The sequence below is a fragment of the Xenopus tropicalis genome, chromosome 8 (genome assembly GCF_000004195.4).
Source record: "Xenopus tropicalis strain Nigerian chromosome 8, UCB_Xtro_10.0, whole genome shotgun sequence".
NCBI lineage: Eukaryota > Metazoa > Chordata > Amphibia > Anura > Pipidae > Xenopus > Xenopus tropicalis.
In genome coordinates, this window is record NC_030684.2 from 140,702,086 (window position 1) to 140,727,501 (window position 25,416).

The window sequence follows — 25,416 nt, forward strand, 5'->3', positions numbered from 1 at the left end:
TAGATAGATTTTTCATGTTATAGCTAATTTCACCGTTGAGCAGGAAATATTTTTATTTATATTCAAATGACAGTAAATCTATCACTAAACTCATTGGCCTCAGGCCAGGCTGCCTAGTCAGGCTTCTACTAATTGGCTATAAAATAGAAACCTTGTGAGAGGGACAAAGAGCAAGTTTCCGGCCTGCCAGTGAGACAATGGCCACTTAAGCAAAGTCTAAACTGCAGACTGACACAGTGATACCTTCACATTATATAAATACAGTAGCCAGTCTCTGTTACATGGGGGAGCTGTAAATCTTACTATAGAAACAAGACAATTTGTATCCAACAGGCAGACATGGGCTCTAGTTTAGAGTGGGACACAGGCCTCTCCCCCTAGTCATGTGAGATAATTGGGGGACACCGGGCCGGCCCACCTTCTATTGGCAGATGGGATGTCAGTGCCGAGCAGAAGGGATTTTGAATTGCTATCACTTCCTGTCATGCCAAGGCAACCTGGCCCTGGCATGGCAAAGGGTTAACCCCTAGCACCATCTGGGCTCCCGCAGAGACCTTTAATTAAATATGCACCCAGGGGCTGCTGGAAGGTGACAAATTCAGCAAAGGGAGCAGACCAGGCGAATCCAGCCATTTGGAGGGCGGGAAACCTGGGGCTATTGATTTCTTTGATCTGTGATCAAAGAAGTCAGTTGTGGACCCAGAGCAGCAGGGGGGGGTGCAGCTATCAGAAAAATATGGATTATAGAAATGGATCCATATCTCGTCTGCTTTAGGGTTCACATCCTCATAAATCACATATTGGTTATGGGGGGGCCCCAGGCTTCTCAATGATACCAAACAGGGACTGCCTATACCCAACAGTTAGGGGGATAGTTTCTGTGGGACTGGGACATGAGACACCCCTCATGTTTGGTATCATTTTGATCGCCCCCATATGGGTTAAGACAAGCCCCTATTGTCATAATAATATTGGGTACTGGCATGAGAAGTGCAGCTCTCTACAGGGGGTCATAAGTGATAAGTTCCTTGGCACTCCCCCCTGATGAATACAGTAATGAGGGAGGGCCCAGCAGTAGGATAAAAAGGGCAACAGGCCCAGGTGCCAGTTAACTCATATTTTGAGGCTCCATGTTCTTTTGGATTGTGAGTTCACTGTTCCTAACTCCAGCCTCAGGAGAAGATACTCGGTAACGTACTTAGGGTTTCTCTGTGTTTTTATCCCCTTTTATTTTATTGACTGTTTTGTATGTGTATGTCTCTTTTTGTAACATCTTTTTAAATTGCACTGTTTACTCTTGTAATATTAAATATAAAATTTAATAAGTTCTGTCCTTTGGCTCTATAAAGATCCCCATGTACCTCGTTTACATGTGAATACATTAACTGCTTGGCTGTGTGTGTGTGTGTGTTGAGTAAGGTGGGCCAGTTCTGTGTAAATACTAATTAACTAGTGGACTGTCAGTAGGAAAGTGTGTATATAAATTAACCCTTTGGCTGCTGGTGTGTTTGTGGAAGTAGTAGAACTATCCCTCACTATAGTAAGAAAGCTTGTGTGATATATTTGTGTATTAAGTTTCTATTGCCTGTTAATGATAGATGGTGGCAGCGAATAGTTATTCGGGGCGGTGGTTTGTTTGGGGGAGCTTGATGTTAGTCTAACCTGTGTGAAAGGTGACTGAGTGTAACCCCTTGTTACTCCGTCTGGTATCAGGCGTGTCTGAGAGTGGTGTTTCCCTGACACTTCCATTATTGTAACCCTGTAAACTTCTCTCTTTAAAGGAGAAGGAAAGGCTTTGAAAGATTATCACACCCCTGGTGCCTCCCAAAACGCTACTGTAATTTTCTTTGCTGAGATCTCCTACTGATGTAATCCTTATTGAAACATTTGCTCCATTTGTAAGGCTGGCGCTGCCATTTAAAAAGTGCCTCCGTCACTTCCCCTTTCCACTGAGCATGCGCACAGAAGAAACCCTGTCTCCCCATGCGGTTGCCATGGCGACGCGCTGCCTGCTTGTGTGTGCAGTAGCGGGGATACAGCAAGCAGGTGCGGGGACGGGAGGGGAGTGGTGGGGGGGTTTGGTGTGACTGTGCCGGTTGGTATCTGTGCAGGAGTGAGGAGCAGGGGCTGAAGGGGGGCGCCTGCTTGTGCTGCATAGGGTCGTTTGCGCATGCGCCGCCTACAATCCAAGTCTTCAAGTCCTTGCAGGAGCGATGCATTATGGGAATCCTCCTTACCCAGCTCAGCGGTTTTTTTTTTCTGTTTGGCTTTTGATCATCTGAACGATTGCAATTTGGGGAGACTTAAGGGCACTATTGAGACAACTGAAGGTATGCCTGCAGCTTGAGATTAACTCTTTATTAGCCTTTCCTTCTCCTTTAAGCAACATCAAAGTCTCTGTATCTGAGGGGTCTGGTAATAACAACATTGTTGGTGAACTGCACTTTCCCAAACTCTTTCTGTATTACAAAGGTCAACATACATTAAAGGGAAAGTGAACCCTAATAAATGTCCCACTGCACCCCCTTGTTCTCTAAAGATGATCTCCAAAGTCTTAAGCTCTTAAATCTTAAAGAGCCAGTTTAGAAAAAAAACCCAGATGCAAGAGAAATCACCAATGAGATTGCTCATTCCCTGTATCAGGCATCTTGCTGTTATCTTACATACAGAGATTATTGGGTTCAGGCCCAGATTTATAGAGCCTGCGCCCCTATGCCAGAGAGCCAGTCAGCGGGTTCATAGCACTGGGGATTTGGCGCCTTTGTCTCCTTCCCACAAATCTAGGCCTGGAGGGGAATTTTTTTTTTTTTTTTGCTTTACCATGTTACACTGCGACTACATGGGGATAAAGGGACAGACTAGTGCCAGTAAATGTTTCACTGAGATACCTGGGAAAGTCCAGGAAAGAGCTTATATACTATATCTCCCAGGTTTCTGCCTGAGGGCTTTATGGCTGCCTGAGACTCCTCAGATGAATAATTAAAAAGCAGCTCAAGCCACAAGGTAGGAGATGGGTTATTTATTGTCACTGAATGCCACTGGGTGCCTGTATTTATTTATTTATTTTAGCCCCTGCTGGGCAGAGCTGTAATGCCCCGGACATGTTTCTATCTAAGGGCACTTACACATGGCTGTTCCTGCTGGGTTCCCATACAAGCACATTTAGATTCATTTCACCTGCATTTGGCAGTTACTTTTGCCTGAATGAGGAGAACCCGGTCCAGAAGAACTGGCAGCATTTTCCCTGCACTTCCCTGGGGTGGAACACAGGAGAGATCCATTTCAGTGGAACAGGGGTTGGCCCACATGTGAGAGCCCTTATTGGGAATAAAATATTAATTAAATGGAGAGCTCTGCACATGGATTTCCCATACTCCCTGTTTTGTGGCTGCTCTCTTTCCCATGTTCAGACGGGAAGGTTTGGGTTTGTTGCTTACTGAATGGACTGACAAATGTTATTGAATAGACCAGATACTAATGCAGCCTGGGGGGATTAACCAACCAATAAATACCCAACTGAGCCCTTAGCCCCCCTGTGTATAAAGCTGCATGGGTTTCATAGGGGGAAACTGCTATTTCCTCTCATACAATAATGATTTCTTTTCTTTCTTGTTTCTCTCTTAACAGGAAGAAGAGATAAGGAACTAGGTAAGTGCCTTCTTTGATCTTAACTCATCCTGTTTGAAAGGGATCTAAACACTGTTACTGACCTGCACTTTCCTAAACTCTTTCTGCTCTACAAATCCTAATACACATTAAAGGGAATGTGAACCCTCCATATAAATGTCCCACTGCCCCCCTAGTTCTCATAAGATGATAACCAAAATCTCAATAGGGTAGTTCAACATTAAAACAAATAAATCCATCCTTTGTAATTACCCTCAGCTCCTTTGTAATTACCCTCAGCTTGAGGTGGAGGGAGTTAGTGGGGGCTCTGTAAGTGGAGTTATAAACTCAGGGAGTTAAACACTAAGGGAGTTAAAAACAAGGTAAAACAAGGTATTTACTACAAGTCCTTAGACCTATTTTTGTTTAACTGTTCTTGTAACTGGGAGAATGAGTGGCAGCAACATTGAAGGTCTGACACAGTGCACAGCCTGCCACATGTATGCAGTTGTGGAACAACAGTTCCCAGATACTTACCTCTGTTGTGGATGTGAGGGAATTGCCACTTTGGAGGCTCGCGTTAGAGCACTAGAGGAACACGTTGCAACACTGCGTTCTATTGACAATCTTGAGAGGGGTCTCTTGCTAACTGAACAAGAACTAGTGGGGTCAGATAGTATAAGTGGAGGGGAGCAGCAAAAGGATGATAGGGCAGTAAGCTGGGTGACAGTTAGAAAATCTAGTGTGGGTAAAAGGAAAAGGGAGGCTGCTCCAGGGTTTGCGCATCCCAACAGATTTGCCAGATTGTGTGAAGAAGATGGGAGTGTGAACTGGTTCTAGGTTCTAGGTGGTTCTGGCGGTTCTAGGTGAGGCTGATCTCTCTAACAGCCGGGAGGCCAGTTTCTCTAGTAGTGGTGGGGAGGAGAGCAGAGCTAGGCCTAAACAGATGGTGGTTATAGGGGATTTGATCATTAGGAAAGTGGACAGGGTAATCTGTCGAGCGGATCGCTTCAACCGGACAGTTTGCTGTCTTCCTGGTGCCAGGGTTCGGCATGTGGTTGATCGGGTCGACACATTATTGGGAGGGGCTGGGCATGACCCGGCTGTCTTGGTACATATCGGTACTAACGACAAAATGAACGGTAGGTGGGGGACCTTAAAGAGTGAGTTCAGGGATCTAGGCTCTAAGATTAGGCAAAGGTCCTCCAATGTCATTTTTTCGGAAATTTTGCCGGTGCCGCGTGCAAGTTTAGGGAGACAGCGGGAGCTTAGGGAGCTAAATGCGTGGCTAAAGTCTTGGTGTAGGAAGGAAGGGTTTGGGTTCCTAGAGCACTGGGCTGACTTTTCCTTGGGGTACAATCTATACAGCCCTGACGGATTGCACCTCAATGGAAGGGGGTCTGCTGTGCTAGGGGAGAGAATGGTTAAGAGGTTGGAGGAGTGTTTAAACTAGACAAGGGGGGGGGGTGGGTGAGCTAGAATTCTATGGGAAAATTAGTGTAGACGGGGTAGGGGGACTAGCAAAGGGTTGTGGGGGAGGAGTGATGGGGGCATATAGTTTATCAGATAAGGAGCTTCCGTTACAAGGAAAGCAGTCTCATATTTGCCTTAGCTCTAACTCTCCCTTAGCTAATGTAAACATCAGAGGGAGAAGTAATAATCTCCGCTGCATGCTGGGTAATGCGCGTAGCTTGTCGGGTAAATTAGGGGAGCTGCAGGCTATTGCATGTATTGAAAATTATGATTTAATTGGTATCACTGAGACCTGGTGGGATGAAAAATGCGACTCGGCTGCGAATTTAAATGGCTATACACTTTTTAGGAGGGACAGAGAGATTAAAAAGGGTGGAGGGGTTTGTCTTTACGTAAAGTCAGACTTAAAGCCATGTAATAAAGACATTACCAATGAAAACGTTGAATCTCTTTGGGTAGAAATTTCAGTAGGGCTGAAGGTCACAAAGAAAATGATCATTGGTGTATGTTATAAACCACCCCGTATAGATGAGGGGGATGAGGCCCAGCTATTGTTGCAAATGGAGGAGGCTTCAAAACTGGGTCAAGTTGTTATTATGGGGGACTTTAATTATCCGGACATTGACTGGAGTAATGGGGGGGCTAAGTCAGAAAAAGCTAGTAGGTTTGTAAATATGCTAAGTGACAACTTTTTATTTCAGGCGGTTCAAGAACCCACTAGGAATGACTCTATTTTGGACCTGGTGATTTCTAATAATACTGAACTCATCTCTAACATTTGTGTGGGTGAGCATTTGGGGAACAGTGATCACAACATGGTCTCCTTTGAGATAATGCTGCAGAGACAGCGCTATAAGGGAGTAACTAATACGCTCAATTTTAGCCGTGCAGACTTTGCCAGTATAAGGGCATCTCTGCAATGTGTCAACTGGGAAAGGCTTTTCATGGGGTTAGACACAGAAGGAAAATGGAACATCTTTAAAACATTGCTTTGTAGGTATACACAACAGTATATTCCCCTTGTAAGCAAGGAGAGGCATCGCAAAGCAAAACCTTTATGGCTGAATAAAAGTGTTATTGTCGAGGTTGGTAATAAAAAACCTGCTTTTAGGGCATTCAAGTTAGCTGGGACAGCAGAAACTTTCATCAGGTACAGGGGGGCAAATAAAGCAGCAAAAAAGCTATCAGGCAGCTAAAATAGAAATGGAAAGGGATATTGCTGCTAGGAGTAAAAAGAATCCTAAATTATTTTTTAATTATGTGAATAGTAAAAAAATGAAGCAAGAAGGGGTGGGAACCTTATTATCACGGGGGGGTAAGTTGGTTGATGAGAACGGGGAAAAAGCTGAAATTTTGAACTCTTATTTTTCATCTGTCTATACATCTGAGGAGCCAGATAATGAAGGCTTCCCTTGAAATATACCCAGTTCTAGTAATTTAGCTACTGACGCATGGGTCACTCGGGAGGAAATTCAAAAGAGACTTGAACATGTAAAGGTAAACAAAGGTCCAGGGCCGGATGGGATTCATCCCAGGGTATTAAATGAGCTGAGCGCTGTGATTGCCAAACCTCTTCACTTAATTTTTCAGGATTCGTTGAGGTCTGGCATGGTGCCGAGAGACTGGCGAATTGCTAATGTGGTGCCATTATTTAAACAGGGATCCCGTTCTCAGCCTGAAAACTATAGGCCTGTTAGTCTGACATCAGTAGTAGGAAAACTTTTGGAAGGGGTAATAAGGGATAGGGTACTTGAATACATTGCAGTTCACAATACTATTAGTTTGTGCCACATGGTTTTATGCGTAACAGATCTTGCCAGACTAATTTAGTCACCTTTTATGAGGAGGTGAGCAGGAACCTTGATGCTGGAATGGCAGTTGATGTCATCTACTTGGACTTTGCTAAAGCGTTTGATACAGTACCTCACAGAAGGTTAATGATCAAATTAAGGAATATTGGCCTAGAACATATTTGTAATTGGATAGAGAACTGGCTGAAGGATAGAGTACACAGAGTGGGGGTAAATGGAACATTTTCTAATTGGACCAGTGTGGTTAGTGGAGTACCGCAGGGGTCAGTCCTTGGTCCTTTGCTTTTGAACTTGTTTATTAATGACCTGGAGGGGGGCATAGACAGTACTGTTTCTATTTTTGCTGATGACACAAAATTGTGCAAAACTATAAGTTCCATGCAGGATGTGCCGCTTTGCAGAGCGATTTGACAAAATTAGATAACTGGGCAGCAAACTGGAAAATGAGGTTCAATGTTGATAAGTGCAAAGTTATGCACTTTGGTAGAAATAATATAAACGCGAACGATCTACTGAATGGGAGTGTGTTGGGGGGATCCTTAATGGAGAAGGATCTGGGGTTTTTGTTGATAACAAGTTGTCTAATTCCAGGCAGTGTCATTCTGTGGCTACTAAAGCAAATAAAGTGCTGTCTTGTATAAAAAAGGGCATTGACTCAAGGGATGAGAACATAATTTTGCCCCTTTATAGGTCCCTGGTAAGGCCTCACCTTGAGTATGCAGTGCAGTTTTGGGCTCCAGTCCTTAAGAAGGATATTAATGAGCTGGAGAGAGTGCAGAGACGTGCAACTAAACTGGTTAAAGGGGATGGAAGATTTAAACTATGAGGTGAGACTGTCGAGGTTGGGGTTGTTTTCTCTGGAAAAGAGGCGCTTGCGAGGGGACATGATTACTCTGTACAAGTACATTAGAGGGGATTATAGGCAGTTGGGGGATGTTCTTTTTTCCCATAAAAACAATCAACGCACCAGAGGTCACCCCTTTAGATTAGAGGAAAGGAGCTTCCATTTGAAGCAGCATAGGTGGTTTTTCACGGTGAGGGCAGTGAGGGGGTTGGGGAATGCCCTGCCGGGGGATGTTGGGTAGGGGGTTCCTCACGGTGAGGGCAGTGAGGGGGTTGGGGAATGCCCTGCCGGGGGATGTTGGGTAGGGGGTTCCTCACGGTGAGGGCAGTGAGGGGGTTGGGGAATGCCCTGCCGGGGGATGTTGGGTAGGGGGTTCCTCACGGTGAGGGCAGTGAGGGGGTTGGGCAATGCCCTGCCGGGGGATGTTGGGTAGGGGGTTCCTCACGGTGAGGGCAGTGAGGTTGGGGAATGCCCTGCCGGGGGATGTTGGGTAGGGGGTTCCTCATGGTGAGGGCAGTGAGGGGGTTGGGGAATGCCCTGCCGGGGTATGTTGGGTAGGGGGTTCCTCATGGTGAGGGCAGTGAGGGGGTTGGGGAATGCCCTGCCGGGGGATGTTGGGTAGGGGGTTCCTCATGGTGAGGGCAGTGAGGTTGGGGAATGCCCTGCCGGGGGATGTTGGGTAGGGGGTTCCTCATGGTGAGGGCAGTGAGGTTGGGGAATGCCCTGCCGGAGGATGTTGGGTAGGGGGTTCCTCATGGTGAGGGCAGTGAGGGGGTTGGGGAATGCCCTGCCGGAGGATGTTGGGTAGGGGGTTCCTCATGGTGAGGGCAGTGAGGTTGGGGAATGCCCTGCCGGAGGATGTTGGGTAGGGGGTTCCTCATGGTGAGGGCAGTGAGGGGGTTGGGGAATGCCCTGCCGGGGTATGTTGGGTAGGGGGTTCCTCATGGTGAGGGCAGTGAGGGGGTTGGGGAATGCCCTGCCGGGGGATGTTGGGTAGGGGGTTCCTCACGGTGAGGGCAGTGAGGTTGGGGAATGCCCTGCCGGGGGATGTTGGGTAGGGGGTTCCTCACGGTGAGGGCAGTGAGGTTGGGGGATGCCCTTCCTAGTGATGGGGTAATGGCAGACTCTGTTAATGCCTATAAGAGGGGCCTGGATGAGTTCTTGAACAATGAGAATATCCAAGGCTATTGTGATACTAATATCTACAGTTAGTATTAGTGGTTGTATTTATAGTTTATGTATGTGAGTGTATAGATTGGTAGGTGTGGGTTAGGTGCTGGGTTTACTTGGATGGGTTGAACTTGATGGACACTGGTTTTTTTTCAACCCTATGTAACTATGTAACTATGTAACATATGTAAGTATGTAAAGGCAAATAAAAGACAATTCACCCAATAAGAATACACAGTTAGGGAACTCTGTGACTCTGTTCCATTGATACAAGTGAAACTGGGCCCAGTTAGAATTCCCAGTGTGACTTCAACTCTGAGCTGAGACATCTCTGTGCCCTGAGGCGGATTCTGTATGTGATAAATCAGAGCATTTGTACTCACTTTTAAAGGGCAAATATGCACAAGGCCTTATGGCCAACGTGGGATGTGTTTCTCATGTGTCAGGTACCGGCATTGGCAGATAAGCACATACAGGTTTTGCCCCCATTTGTGTGATGCATTTAGTCTGGTTATAACAACATTATTTAAAATGGATCTAAACATTGTTGGTGAACTGCACTTTCCTAAACTCTTTCTGCACTACAAAGGTCAACATACATTAAAGGGAAAGTGAACCCTAATAAATGTCCCACTGCACCCCTAGTTCTCTAAAGATGATCTCCAAAGTCTTAAGATCTTAAATATTAAAGGGCTAGTTTAGTCCTTCCCACAAATCTAGGCCTGGATGTGTATTATTGTTTTTTTTTGCTTTACCATGTTACACTGGGACTACATGGAGATAAAGGGACAGACTGGTGCCAGGAAATGTCTCACTGAGACCCCATACACAGTTGCTTATACACAGTCACAGCCATTCCTACTGGGTGGATATAAAATCAGATACAGGGGCCCCAGTGCCCAGAGAACCTGTATGGGTGGGGGCTGTATTGGCTCATTGATCCTCACCCCAATGGGCTGCATTACCCCTATGGGAAGGTCACTATCGGGATACCTGGGAAAGTCCAGGAAAGAGCTTATATATATGTATGCAGCCTTTAGGCTCCCCAAATAAATATAGCCCCCCTGCCTATGTATGCATTTCTGTGCCATTGGTGCCAATGTGGGAGATGGGTTATTGTCACTGAATGCCACTGGGTGCCTGTATTTATTTATTTATTTTAGCCCCTGCTGGGCAGAGCTGTAATGCCCCGGACATGTTTCTATCTAAGGGCACTTACACATGGCTGTTCCTGCTGGGTTCCCATACAAGCACATTTAGATTAATTTCACCTGCATTTGGCAGTTACTTTTGCCTGAATGAGGAGAACCTGGTACAGACGAATTGGCAGCATTTTCCCTGCACTTCCCTGGGGTGGAACACAGGAGAGATCCATTTCAGTGGAACAGGGGTTTGCCCACATGTGAGAGCCCTTATTGTGAATAAAATATGAATTAAATGGAGGGCTCTGCACTTGGATTTCCCATACTCCCTGTTTTGTGGCTGCTCTCTTTCCCATGTTCAGACTGGAAGGTGTGGGTTTGTTGCTTACTGAATGGAATGCTCTGCACATGGATTTCTAAGCATCCACATTAATTGATCCTTTCATTGGGTAAATGAATCCAGTCTTCCCCTGTACTCACTCAGGTACAGAGCTCTGATTATCCGATACTCAGATTATCAGCCGGGAATCTCTAGTCAATCCAATTTCCGACGGTTTTCACCCAGACACAGAGCTGCTCTTGGGCTGCTCTCTTCCCCATGGTCAGGCAGGAAGGTGTGGGTTTGTTGCTTACTGAATGGACTGACAAATGTTATTGAATAGACCAGATACTAATGCAGCCTGGGGGGATTAACCAACCAATAAATACCCAACTGAGCCCTTAGCCCCCCTGTGTATAAAGCTGCATGGGTTTCATAGGGGGAAACTGCTATTTCCTCTCATACAATAATGATTTCTTTTCTTTCTTGTTTCTCTCAACAGCTCAACTGAGAACAGAACTAAGTAAGTGTCTATTTGAGCTGAACTCTTCTTATAAAAGGGATCGAAACACTGTTACTGACCTGCACTTTCCTAAATGTTTTCTGCACTACAAATCCTAATACACATTAAAGGGAATGTTCTCATAAGATGATAACCAAAATCTTAATATGGTAGTTCAACATTTTAAAAAATATATCCATTTAAAGACAAATAAAAGACAATTCACCAGTGAGAATGCTGATGCCCAGCAGTGGGGCAGCCATGTTGCTGGTACCTTACATACAGATATTACTGTGCCATTTTGGCATCATTATATTACGCTGGAATCAGACATGGGGATAAAGCCACTGGGTGGATATAAAATCAGATACAGGGGCTCCCAGTGCTCAGAGAACTTGTATCCACTGAATTGGGTTCCACTCGCACTTTGTTGCAATCACCCATTAAGAATACACAGTTAGGGAACTCTGTGACTCTGTTCCATTGGTACAAGTGAAACTGGGCCCAGTTAGAATTCCCAGTTGATGCACAAGGCCTTATGGCCAACATGGGATGTGTTTCTCATGTGTCAGGTACCGGCATTGGCAGATAAGCACATACAGGTTTTGCCTTTAGTTTATTTGCAGAGTTATACTGATTGCATTGCCAGATGGTTCCTTTAGCGAGTAGTGATGCTTCTGAGGGATGTTGGTGATGGAGACAAACACGCTGATATTACCCCCCAACTGGGCTGATTTTCACGGGACAGCCCTGATTGTAACAACTCAACCCCCAGTCCTTGATTCTTACTGAAAATTCCCTTTGATCTCCTGCACTGAGTGCAGAAAAAGATATAACATTTCACAAACTTAATTAGATAAGTAGCTTTAGGCAGAGCCCAGAATACTCACCCCCTGCACTGAGATACACGTGTAACTAATAAGCTAAACAGGTCTCTTGGGGGAACTGAGACTCAAGGCTTAAAGGGCAACTTCACCTTCATTAGCAAAACTGTAATAACACATAAAACAAGAGCCCAAAACCCCCAGAAATGTGTTCAAACTTTAAATAACCTGCCACATTTAGTCAAATTGGAGTGGTATTTAGGGGGTGTGGTTATAAAAATCCCTGTGGTCAAAAAAAAAAATTGCAACATTACACACACATTTATATTTGTCCCCGGTCATGTTTTTGTATTATTGTAAATAAAATTTTTATTTAATGGAATGCTCTGCATATGGATTTCTAAGCAGCCATGCAGCATCCACATTAATTGACTTAACCTCTCCTGGGTAAGTGAATCCAATCTCCCCCCAGTACTTACCCAGGTACAGAGCTCTGATTCTCTGTACTTCCTGCTCCTGGGCTGCTCTCTTTCCTATGGTCAGGCAGGAACCTCCCCCTGGGTAAGTGAATCCAATCTCCCCCCAGTACTTACCCAGGTACAGAGCTCTGATTCTCTGTACTTCCTGCTCCTGGGCTGCTCTCTTTCCTATGGTCAGGCAGGAACCTCCCCCTGGGTAAGTGAATCCAATCTCCCCCCAGTACTTACCCAGGTACAGAGCTCTGATTCTCTGTACTTCCTGCTCCTGGGCTGCTCTCTTTCCTATGGTCAGGCAGGAACCTCCCCCTGGGTAAGTGAATCCAATCTCCCCCCAGTACTTACCCAGGTACAGAGCTCTGATTCTCTGTACTTCCTGCTCCTGGGCTGCTCTCTTTCCCATGGTCAGGCAGGAACCTTCCCCTGGGTAAGTGAATCCAATCTCCCCTCAGTACTTACCCAGGTACAGAGCTCTGATTCTCTGTACTTCCTGCTCCTGGGCTGCTCTCTTTCCCATGGTCAGGCAGGAACCCCCCATGGGTAAGTAAATCCAATCTCCCCCCAGTACTTACCCAGGTACAGAGCTCTGATTCTCTGTACTTCCTGCTCCTGGGCTGCTCTCTTTCCCATGGTCAGGCAGGAACCTCCCCCTGGGTAAGTGAATCCAATCTCCCCCCAGTACTTACCCAGGTACAGAGCTCTGATTCTCTGTACTTCCTGCTCCTGGGCTGCTCTCTTTCCCATGGTCAGGCAGGAACCTCCCCCTGGGTAAGTGAATCCAATCTCCCCCCAGTACTTACCTAGGTACAGAGCTCTGATTCTCTGTACTTCCTGCTCCTGGGCTGCAGGAAGGTGGGGAGGGGTTTATTGCTTTCTGAATGGGCTGATCCCTGTTGTTGGATAGGTCGGATACTATATAATAAACAGAATTGTTATCTTCCCCCCCCAGGGCATATACAGGGGCTCTCACTGGGCAAATGCAGGGTTAGAAAATGTCAGTATAACTATTTCCATGTAATGCAGCCTGGGGGGATTAACCAACCAATAAATACCCAACTGAGCCCTTAGCCCCCCTGTGTATAAAGCTGCATGGGTTCCATAGGGGGAAACTGCTATTTCCTCTCATACAATAATGATTTCTTTTCTTTCTTGTTTTGTTATTTAATAGAAAACGACTTAAAACGAGGTAAGTACCTGTTCTGATCTGAACTCATCCTATTTGAAAGGGATCTAAACACTGTTACTGACCTGCACTTTCCTAAATGTTTTCTGCACTAGAAATCCCAATACACATTAAAGGGAATGTGAACCCTCCATATAAATGTCCCACTGTCCCCCCTAGTTCTCATAAGATAATAACCAAAAACTTAATATGGTAGTTTAACATTAAAAAAAATAAATCCATTTAAAGGCAAATAAAAGACAATTGACCAATGAGAATGCTGATGCCCAGCAGTGTGGCAGCCATCTTGCTGGTACCTTACATACAGATATTACTGTGCCATTTTGGCATCATTATATTATGCTGGAATCAGACATGGGGATAAAGCCACTGGGTGGATATAAAATCAGATACAGGGGCCCCAGTGCCCAGAGAACCTGTATGGGTGGGGGCTGCATTGGCTCATTGATCCTCACCCCAATGGGCTGCATTACCCCTATGGGAAGGTCACTATCTGGATACCTGGGAAAGTCCAGGAAAGAGCTTATATATCTCCCAGGTGCCTAACAGAGTGGCTGTGGGGCTGCTAGCCCAGCCTGAGGGCTTTATGGCTGCCTGAGACTCCTCAGATGGATAATTAAAAAGCAGCTGAAGCCACAAGGTAGAATCCCAGTCTGGGGGGAGAGACAGGAGAACTGATTGGGATTTTGTTTTTCTTTACATTTTGTGTTTGGGAGACAGCCGGTAGGCTTGCTGCTTGTCAGTCAGGGTAACTGACCTGTGTTAAGGTGGCCATACTCATTAAGATCCGCTCGCCGGGCAAGGTCGCCAAGCGAGTGGATCTTCTCCCGATATCCCCACCTACGGTTTTCAAGTTTTCAAGTTTTATTGTCATATACAAATAACAATGAAGCATCATTACTGTAATGAAATTTTTTGACCCGTGTTCCTCCCAATTTTACATAGACAAAAAAAAATACAAATAATATAATGAAAGTGAGCAATAAAGGTACAAGTATCTACAATAAAAAAAAATGCAATTAAATATTTGAAATTGTGCAGTGAGGATTTAAAGTGGCTTTGCTTAAAGTGACACTGGGAGGAGTCCAGTAGTTATGGGGAGTGTGTGTTGGGCAGAATGTCAGCAGTTCAGAAGCCTGATGGCTTGTGGGTAGAAACTGTCTCTGTATCTGCTGGTGCGGGTCTGGATGCTCCTGTACCGCCTGCCTGATGGTAGGAGCATGAAAAGTCTGTGGCTGGGGTGGCCGGGGTCAGAGAGGATCCACTGCATCTTCCTCCTACAGCGCTGTCTGTACAGGTCCTGCATGGCTGGCAGTTCAGTCCTGGGGATGCGCTCTGCTGATCTCACCACCCTCTGCAGAGCTTTGCGCTCCAAATCATTACAGCTGCCATACCAGGTGGTGATACAGCCAGACAGAATACTCTCAATGGTGCATCGATAGAAGTTTGTGAGTATTCTGGAGTCCATGCCGAACCTTCGCAGGCGCCGCAGAAAGAAGTGTGACCCCAACGTGGTGAGACCAACTCAGATCCTCACTGATATTGATGCCCAGGAATCTGAAGCAGCTGACTCTCTCACCTTTGCTCCCTCAATGTGAATGGGGGTATGGCCTCCTCCCTGCAGTCTCCTGTAATCCACAATGAGCTCCTTAGTTTTGCTGACGTTGAGCAGCAGGTTGTTGTGCCGGCACCATGATGTCAGGACTCTCACCTCTGCCCTGTAGACTACGGGTGGGTGATATCAGGTGAATTTAGGCTAATTCAGTTGTTTCGCCCTGGGGCCAAACGATTGAATTAGGACGCTGGAATAGGCGCATTCGGTTCGGGGACCGCATCAACGAGCCAATGCGGTCCCTGATGCGACTAAATTTTTTACCCTGCCCCATTGATATCTGGTCAATTTCAGGCCAGATATCGGTCAGGCATGTTCGTCGTTTCTGCCCCTAGATGGCCCGATAAGCTCAATCGGGCCGTGTTTGGCCACCTTTAGTTAGAGGCCCATTCATAAGAAATAGGCATTTTTCCTACTGGAAATGGAATATTTTGAACAATAAAATCCACCTTTATGCAGAAATAACTGTGCATTCTCCCTGCAGGCCCATCAGTGGGTAATGCAACGTATGCCGCCTTTAGGCTCCCCAAATAAATATAGCCCCCCCTGCCTATGTATGCATTTCTATGCCATTGGTGCCAATGTGGGAGATGGGTTATTGTCACTGAATGTCACTGGGTGCCTCTATTTATTTATTTATTTTAGCCCCTGCTGGGCAGAGCTGTAATGCCCCGGACATGTTTCTATCTAAGGGCACTTACACATGGCTGTTCCTGCTGGGTTCCCATACAAGCAGATTTAGATTAATTTCACCTGCATTTGGCAGTTACTTTTGCCTGAATGAGGAGAACCCGGTCCAGAAGAATTGGCAGCATTTTCCCTGCACTTCCCTGGGGTGGAACACAGGAGAGATCCATTTCAGTGGAAGAGGGGTTGGCCCCCATGTGAGAGCCCTTATTGTGAATACAATATTAATTAAATGGAGTGCTCTGCACTTGGATTTCCCATACTCCCTGTTTTGTGGCTGCTCTCTTTCCCATGTTCAGACTGGGAGGTGTGGGTTTGTTGCTTACTGAATGGACTGACAAATGTTATTGAATAGACAAGATACTAATGCAGCCTGGGGGGAGTAACCAACCAATAAATACCCAACTGAGCCCTTAGCCCCCCTGTGTATAAAGCTGCATGGGTTCCATAGGGGGAAACTGCTATTTCCTCTCATACAATAATCATTTCTTTTCTTTCTTGTTTCTCTCTTAACAGAAAGAATGAAAGAACTAATACGTAAGTATCTGTTTTGATCTGAAATCAGTCTGAAATCTGGTAATCAGCTTGAAAAAGGAACTAGAATGTTCTGAAAGCTTGCTATGATTATCTTAGTTAGCCAATAAAGGTATCACCTTTATATCACTTTTGTAATTTTTTATTTCAAAAGGGTTACACTGTAAACATTTTGATATGAACTGATCCTATTTGAAAGGGATCGAAACACTGTTACTGACCTGCACTTTCCTAAATTTTTTCTGCATTACAAATCCTAATACACATTAAAGGGAATGTGAACCCCCAATATAAATGTCCCACTGCCCCCCTAGTTCTCATAAGATGATAACCAAAATCTTAATAGGGTAGTTCAACATGAAAAAATATATTCATTTAAAGACAAATAAAAGACAATTCACCAATGAGAATTCTCAGAAGGTGTATCCCAGAAAATTATACATTTTTGGGAAGAACAGATTGTGGGGAATACAGAATAGATAGAACTGCCTGTCTAGCCCAAACTACCAAGTCACAATGCTTTCCTAAAGTTATTGGTTTTTATCAAAATTTGTGAAATTTTTAAAAAATCGCTTCAAAGCTTCCAGTCTATAGTATCTTATCTCCTACAGGTCATAAAGTAACCAGATAAAACACCCTAAATTTGAACGCCAGGGGTCCACTGAACAGTTTGATGCCCAATATGTATAGGTTTCCCTAAGTATGTGGCATGTAGGGGCCCCAATGGGAACATACCCCCATATGATCTATCATTTCAGCTCCTGCAAAATCAACACATTTACATCCTTTATGTGGGATAATGCTACAAAAAAGTACACTCACCCCAGAAAGTCATATATTTTTGGAAAGTACACAATTCCCCCAGAATCTATAATGGGTAAACATTTCTTTTTACTCCAAAGTACCAAGCTGTAAAGCTTTCCTAAGTTTGCAGATTTATATGACATGTCATAAAATTGCCTAAAAATGTTGCAATTTGCCGCATTTATCTCTCACAATTTCTTGCGTACAAAGGCAAGTCACCCCAAATAGGAACACCAGAGGCCTACTGAACAGTTTGATGCCCAATACGCATAGATATACCAAAGTCTGCGGTATGTACTGACCCCAAAATGAAAATAGCGCATATGGATTTCTCGCCTGCCAACTCAGCTTTTGCACACAGAGCCCCCTGTCAGCGTATTATGTGCTGTAACCCCCCTAACTATACAGAGCCCCCTGTCAGTGTATTATGTGCCGTAACCCCCCCAACTATACAGAGCCCCCTGTCAGCGTATTATGTGCCATAACCCCCCCTAACTATACAGAGCCCCCTGTCAGTGTATTATGTGTCGTAACCCCCCCAACTATACAGAGCCCCCTGTCAGCGTATTATGTGCCGAAACCCCCCTAACTATACAGAGCCCCCTGTCAGTGTATTATGTGCCATAACCCCCCTTAACTATACAGAGCCCCCTGATAGCGTATTATGTGCTGAAACCCCCCCTAACTATACAGAGACCCCCAGAAAACCATAGGGTTGATTCACTAAAGTGCGATAAATTTTATCGCACGTTTTTTTGCATTAAAATAGATGCGACAATTAGCACGATTCACAACAGTATTACCGCATGCGTTAAGTTGCACATCGCATGCGCTAATTCGCGTGTGTTAATTTTATCACAATGCGGTAATTAGCGAATGAAAAGAATGCGAACGAATGATTCACAAAAGCACATAAAGCGTTAATTAGCATGCAAATGTGTGCGTATTTTAGTGCCTGATTGGGGGAGGCGTTGGGCAGAGCACATTTTTCACTTTTGAGTGTTTCAAGCAAAATGGAGTATGTGTATGGGGTTTTTTTGGATTTGGAGGAGCAGCAACACCCGCAGCCTTCCAGAGTCATGCAACCTCGGCTTTTTCACCAAAGGGCCACGTTAGAGGGCCTAAGCGAGGATGAAGTGAAGGCTCAATAGGGCAGCAATCACCAGCCTGTATGAGCCGCTTGAGCCTTCGCTTGAACCACTGACTTGCCGAAGCTGTGCAGTCCCCGGAATGGTAAAGCTCCTGTGCTCCCTGCACTTTTTGGCCACTGGAAGTTTCCAGAGGGTCGGGGGGGTTTACGGGGGGGGTGTCACAGCCCACCTTTTCACGGTGCCTTGGCTAGGTCCTGGACGCCATCCGCTCGGTGTCCAGGAATTTCATCTCGTTCCCACAACATCGGAACAAGTGGAACACCGTGAAGAGGAATTTTTATGGGGTAAGTGGCATCCCCAATGTGTTGGGTGCAATTGATTGCAACCATGTGGCGTTTAACCCCCCCAAGTCAGGGAGCACATATTTCGTAACCGCAAGGGATACCACTCCCTAAATATTCAGGTGATGTGCGATACCAAGATGAACATTCTGAGCATCGTGTCTGGGTTCCCCGGCTCCTCTCACGATGCTTACACCCTAAGGCAGTCCGGGATTTACCAATCATTTGAGACAGGACAAATGCCTCACGGGTGGCTGTTAGGTAAGTATTTGTGTCACGTCTAGCACAACTTGCCCACATTTGCTTTGTGTGTCCCACTGTAAAACCAGTCCCCGCCTGCCATAAGCTTGTAATGCAATGTGTAAAGTGCCCTCTTTTGCCACTGGCAGAGGCAAAGCAGCTGCTTGTAGTGTCACCTATCAGTCTCACACTGTCACATCTGTTGCAGGAGATGCTGGCTACCCGTGCGGTCGGTGGCTCATCACACCGATTCACAGGCCGCGTTCACTGGCGGATCGTGCTTTTAACCAAGCACATGTGAGAGCGCGGTCTGTGATTGAGCGGACATTTGGGGTCCTAAAAAGCTGGTTCCGCTGCCTGGATAAGTCAGGAGGCAGCCTAATGTACAGCCCCACCAAAGTTGCCAACTTTGTCGGTGCTTGTGCTGTACTGCACAATCTGGCGAACCGGCACGGCTTACCAGGCGATGTGGCCGATGACCTGGAGGACCCCATCCATCCACCAGATCCTGTCCAAAGTGCGGATGCCCGAGGGAGTCAAGTCCGGGGACAAATCATTTACTTCAATTACTTTGCCTGTAAGTACCTACAATCTTTAATCCCATACACAAGAAATACCAAACAACTTGTCCAAAAAAAAATATTTATTGTTAGGGAACACTTCCCCAATTTTTTTTTCTACAGGTTTAAAACCTGTCTAGAAACAAAAATAAACCAAAAACAAAACATAGGCCAAAGAAAAGATAGGTTCCACCAAACCCTAATATGACCGTGCCCAATTTATTTGCGCTTACGAAGCTGCCTCGTTGAGCCTGCAGGAGGGGGAGCTGCGTTGGTAGAGCTTGTGGGCTCTGTTGGCTTTTGGCCCAGTTGCTGGAGGGCAGCAAGTTGTTTTATTAGCCAATTTTGTTTCGCCAACAGAGCCACTTGTTGCCTTTTGAGCTCTACCTTCTCCTGCAGGCTCAACATGGCAGCCTCGTGGCCTCGCATTGCCAACTCATGTGCAGCCTGGCGTGCCTGAGCCTCATTGTAGGCCTGAGTGGCCACACACAAATCGGTATGCAAGACATTCAGTTTGCGCATCATGATTTTGTGGTGCTTTATTAGTGTTTGGTGGAACCTATCTTTTTGGGCCTGGGGTTGGGAGCTGCTGCTGCTGGGGAATATTGGCTGGCTCCTCATCTGAGAAGAAGGCCACGTCGCTGCCACCGATGTGGGACCCTCTTTCGCTTTCCTCCCCACTAAAGGTCTTTCCTTCAATTACAGGATGGCCCTGTGGGGAGTGGGTCCCAGACGAGGAGCGTCCACCTTTGGAAAAAAAGAAGAAAAAAGTTTATTTAATTTTTTGTTATCTTCATGATGCAAAACAAACTTCATGGACAATGATTGTCAGTTTTGTTCAAACATGACCAAGTTTATTTGTACCCAAAAATTTGTGGACATTGATTCATTCCAAATGAGGCAAAAAGGTTAAATCAAGTTGAAAAGACTGACTGTCCAAAAGTACAAGATGAACTGACTGCACCTAACCCAGCAAGACACACTTGGCCAATAACACCCCTATCTTATTAGCAATACACTGCACTCCTGGAACTGAAACAGCTGCAATATACACAATTCATTATTATGCCACTGCACAAGCCTGACACAAAACACACGTCAAATGAAATTTGTTAAGAATAATACCTGGAACGGGAGCAGATGCCATTTGTCTGCGCCTGCTCGGCCCAGGTAGAGATGAATCTGTTTGAGAAAAAGATTGTTTAACCTTAAAGAGATACTGACACCAGAAAGGAAATTATTTTTACATCTGTCATAACATTGTGTTTACATGCTATTTATAATTTGGCCATAATTATTTGGCCAAGCTTTTACATTCCCTATCTGATCCCCCATGTTCCTATATGAGGGGGCGGCCATATTTGTGCAGCAGAAGGCCGTTGGCATTAGAAGCTGTAACTGACAGGCTGAGAAGGGACAGTCAGGTTGGCAAAACAGTCAGGTTTTGGGATTTCAAGTAACAATTACTTACAAAAGCAGCCCTATCAGTAAAAAAAATGATCAACACGACCTATAGGCAACTTTTTATATAGATTTACATTTTAAAAAGTTGTTTTTTCATGTCAGTATCACTTTAATCTTAAGCTTCTCTGCAAGAGCAAATACACTTGTATTACTGTCATTACACCTACCTTGGCCAACATTCCGGTCTGTATCGAAGGTGCCGGAGACACCGCGCACGCTCTCCCGGTGTATAAGGCAGCAGCAGCTCCTCATAATGGGTGTAATGCACCCTCTTACAAGGGCCTCCTCCAGTTCCTGATCTAAATAAAATATACAAATGGTTTTATTGTGTTGTCTCCAATAAGCAAGCCCATAACAACGCAGTCACTTTTTGTTACTCATTGTTGCCCCAATCAATTCCCTTTACTTTCAAGTATAACAATACTAAGGCTGTGACACAAACCCTACTAAAATGCTGCAAGTTGCTGCTAAGTGGCCTCGCTAACTCCCAGGGCTCTCCCTTATACTCTCTCTGTATAACCAATGCTTAAACAATAATCCTCCTTGTTAAAGGACAGTACAGGGCATTAAGGGGTCTGTTTACTATAGTGCATTTAAATTGTCTAAGAGTATAGTCTATGAACAGTCACTAACTTTAAAGTAGAATATTTGTTAGCAAGAATAGTGGCAAAGTTTCTTTGGTCGCCATAATATTCGCCAATATAGAGGTGAATATATAATCGTTATAATATTCGCCACTATAGCGATGAATAATACAAAGTCGCGACAAATCGCACAAATACATTACTAGGTATATTTTGGTGACTCTTTTGTCGCGACTTTCTAATCTCGTGACATGTGCGACTTGCGGCCATTTTGTGTCATTGAGCCTGCTGTCACACACTGAGAGACATCATGCCTGGGGTTTCTGAGCTGCTACCGGGGGAGAGGCGCTATATTATAGAATTCTTCCTGAGCTCAGGGTATGACAGGCTGCCGCTGGGGCCCATAGGGGTCCATGAGAGGAAGAGGGCTATCCTACGTGACCTAATAGACGGGTTGCGCAGGGGCTTCAACCTTGATATGGACCTCCGCCTGCTCCAGCGGATATGGTCAGACTTGAAGCGCAGGAATTTGGAGGAAATAGTGGAAATCGCTGAAGGTAATTATTGTACTTTAATATGGTTTTACACAATACGTTCAGTAAAAGATTTAGCAAGTAATTTGAACTAAAAGTATAAATGTAAGAAATGTATATTCTATATATATATATATATATGTATGTTTTTTCAAAAACACACAATAAAGTTCACAATAAAGAGGTAATTTTAAATATGTTGTGGCATTTTGAGAAAAAAAAACATATACACACACATATATATATATATATATATATATATATATATATATATGCTGTGAGTGCTTTCTACACATCCATTATATATATACATCTATTTTCAAATACATATGCATAAATAAGTTTAAAGCAGGGGGGAAGCAGCAGGGAGCGGCCCATAGTGTGAGTCATTTGGGGAAGGGCCACAAATGCTTTAGGGGGCCCCGGCTAACAATGTCTGTGTGTTCTTTGTATTGATGTGAGGGTTCACAGGGGGAGGGGCCAGTTGGGGCATGGGAGGAGGTGGGCCCAAAAAATGTTCTTGTGAGGGGCCCCGTTATTTATGATGGTGGCCCTCTGTGTATGAATGTATATATATATGTATAATAGATTGAAATAACCCCAGGCCCCGGACTCTCCCCGGGCCAAACCCTGGGCACCAGGTCCTCCTGCGGACAAGGGACCCTCATGACGGACCGAAGATGTGGGGACCCAAACAACACCTGGGTGGACTGACCCCACACTTCGGTCAATACAGGAGGACCGGAACACCATCAAGGCCCAGTTGGCCCAGCTCTGGGGCAACATGGCCCAGCTCCAGGGGGACATTAGGGATATAAAGGGCAGCAAGCCCTAAGTTTTTTTTTTTTATATTTTTTACAAAAAAATTTAAAATTTTATTATTGTAAAAATAAAAGTTTTTAGTTTTGTACTTTTGAACTGGGTAATGTCTAATTATTTTGCTTTCCTTGATATGGTATTCTATACTTTCATGTAGTTTCCCCTACACTCTTACATTTATCAGTAACAGCATCAATATGCTATATGGGTTAAATGTTTGCAAATATTCTGCCAACAATTTTGTCTTTAGCCCATTTTGTTGCCAGAATAATTGCAATATTATATTTGTTCCCATTTAATAAAGTGCCCATAACATATTTGCGATTTATTCTGTGTCTAAAATATCCCACTTAATTTAAGCCACTTTAGTAAACGGACCCCTGAGTATTTGGCTAAATATTCTTAAATGCCCCCCCCATTTACTGGCCTAATTTGATGTTGTACTACACAGCTTGGAGGACATAAGTTACACACATAATAATAGGTGGCCATACATACAAGTAAAGTAAGTAGGAAAGAAGGCAAAAAGGAAGGAAATCAGTAAGCCAAAAGGAAAAGCCAGTTGAGTAGAAAAGCAGATGAGCGAGTGTTAAATAGAAAGATGAATGTAAGATATTTACCTGTATCTGGAGTCCTCTGCCAACTTTTTTTCCAGGACCCTCTTCTTGTAGTTTTGGACATTGCGGAGACACACACCCACGCTGTTAACGTGCTCCGCAATGTCCTTCCATGCCTTAGCTTTTACAGCAGTGGGTGTTTTTGTGGCATATTTGCCAATCACCTTGTGGTACACCGGCACCAGCCCCTCTATCAGTGCCTCGTTCTCAAATTCAGTAAATTTGAGGTTATGCAGCCTCTCCTGCCTCTTCCTTTTCCCAGATGACGGGCCAGATGAGGGGGGGAAGCTCATCGCTCTCACCGGTGGCTTCCTCCAGACGGTAGTCCCTGTCTGTGCCCTCAGGCTCGGACACATCAGGGCTCCCCAAGTATACTGGCCTCTCCAAGTCACTGCTAGAGGATACGGTATCAGGAAGGTGCTTCTTTTTAGAGGTCTGCATGTTTTTTAACAGAAAAAAGAATATAGATATCGATATCTCTCTCTCTCTCTAGCACTTCTGTGCTTTCCCAAGGCAAATACACAAAATGGCGCCAGTTTTATGCTGCCGCATGCGTCAAGTCGCGTGGCAATTGCAGCGTGCGTAATGTCACGACAATTAGCGCGCATGCAAATGTTATCGCACGTGCGCTAATTAGCATGCACGCGAAAAGTGCGTTAATTAGCGCACATGCGGTACTTACCGCTGTGAGCGTGCGTTAATTAGCGTGCATGCGGTATATACCGCGTGTGCTTTAATTAGCGCGCATGCAAAAAGTAGCGCACACATTATTTAACGGGTGTAGAGTTTTCGCGACTAAAATATCGCATGCAGTATCGCGTGTAAATTAGCGCAAGGGTGCTTATAGTGAATTGTGCGTTAAGTCGAGAAAATAGCGCACGTTTTAACGCACTTTAGTGAATCAGCCCTCATATATTTTTGGAAAGTACACATTCTGATGAATTCAAAATATGTAAAGTTATTTTCGTACACCAAAGTTACACCTGGCAAAGCTACGCTAAAAACAGATTAGGAACACTTGTCCTGAAATTAAGGTTTCCCTCTTTTCTTTAGATTGTTTGATGTTAATTGATGTTAAAGGAGTAGGAAAGTTAAAATTACTGTGGGGTGCCCCACAGTGATTGTAATCACTTACCTGAAACTCCCAGCTGGTGCTTCTGAAAACTGCACTGGCTGGGGTGTACACAAGCGAGTGTTCCTCTTCCTCCTTCGGTCTTTGCGCTTACGCAGTAAAGTGAGTGGTGCAGGGTAAATTTATACTCTGTCTTCATCGGCACCAAATATGGGACAAGGTTTAAGCATTAAACTTCACTTTTCTAGTCATCCCCATGGCCTCATAGACTAAACACTTAGGTACAGTCCCCCCCAAGTTAAACATAAATATCTCCCCTAAAAATGATCCACTATCTTGGTTTTAAAACATAAAAAATCAGAAGGTTACAGGGTGGTTATGCTGCCATGGGGATGAACAAGAAGGGAAAATTAGGATGTGTGGAAACAATTTCCTCCTTTCCTGGTCATCCCTGGGCAGCATAAACAAAATACTCAGATAGATATCATTAACAAGTCAAAAGGGTTGAGGAGACTGCCTCATACGTATGTAAATAAGTCAAAAGGGATTCTGGGAACAAATTCCTTAAGGCTCTTAGAAAAATCCCATTTCCATGGGTTTATCCAATAGGCTAAAGCTCAGCCACTGGGTTTTTAAAGCAGAAGCCGGGATAATAGCTGATCAGATTCCCACAAAAATGAAGAAGAACTTCCAAGCACTCCGGACACAGAGGTATCGCTAAAGGTAGATCTTTATTAATCAATAAATAATGCCTATGATTAAGTGCACATGCGCACGAAACACGTTGGGCGTTCAGTTCTTAGATGGATTAATAAAGATCTACTTTTAGTGATTAGTGATGAGCGAATCTGTCCTGTTTCGCTTCGCCGAAAAATTAGCGAATCTTTCAAAAGATTCGCGAAACGGCAGGAAATTCGCGAAACGGCGAAAATGTCGCGCGTCAAAAAAAATTGTCGCCCGCAGCTATTATTTCGTTGCACAGCTATTATTTTGTCGCCCGCGGCTATTATTTCGTCACGCGGCTATTATTTCGTCACGCGGCTATTATTTAGTCGCACAGCTATTATTTCGTCGCCCGCGGCTATTGTTTCGTCGCACGGCTATTATT

The 25,416-nt window shown here is 44.8% G+C and overlaps 1 protein-coding gene across 1 annotated transcript in view; it reads left to right on the plus strand.

Annotated features, from left to right (window-relative positions):
* Positions 1 to 20,027, plus strand: part of LOC100493151 (myelin-oligodendrocyte glycoprotein-like) — a 57,927-nt gene extending 37,900 nt beyond the window's left edge. The window contains exons 5-10 of the mRNA XM_012969907.3: positions 3,628 to 3,648; positions 10,868 to 10,888; positions 13,336 to 13,353; positions 16,166 to 16,186; positions 18,868 to 19,236; positions 19,925 to 20,027. Coding sequence (XP_012825361.1) covers positions 3,628 to 3,648; positions 10,868 to 10,888; positions 13,336 to 13,353; positions 16,166 to 16,186; positions 18,868 to 19,236; positions 19,925 to 19,926 — 452 coding nt within the window. The 3' untranslated portion in view covers positions 19,927 to 20,027. The remainder of the gene's footprint in view (positions 1 to 3,627; positions 3,649 to 10,867; positions 10,889 to 13,335; positions 13,354 to 16,165; positions 16,187 to 18,867; positions 19,237 to 19,924) is intronic.
* The last annotated feature ends 5,389 nt before the right edge of the window (positions 20,028 to 25,416 follow it).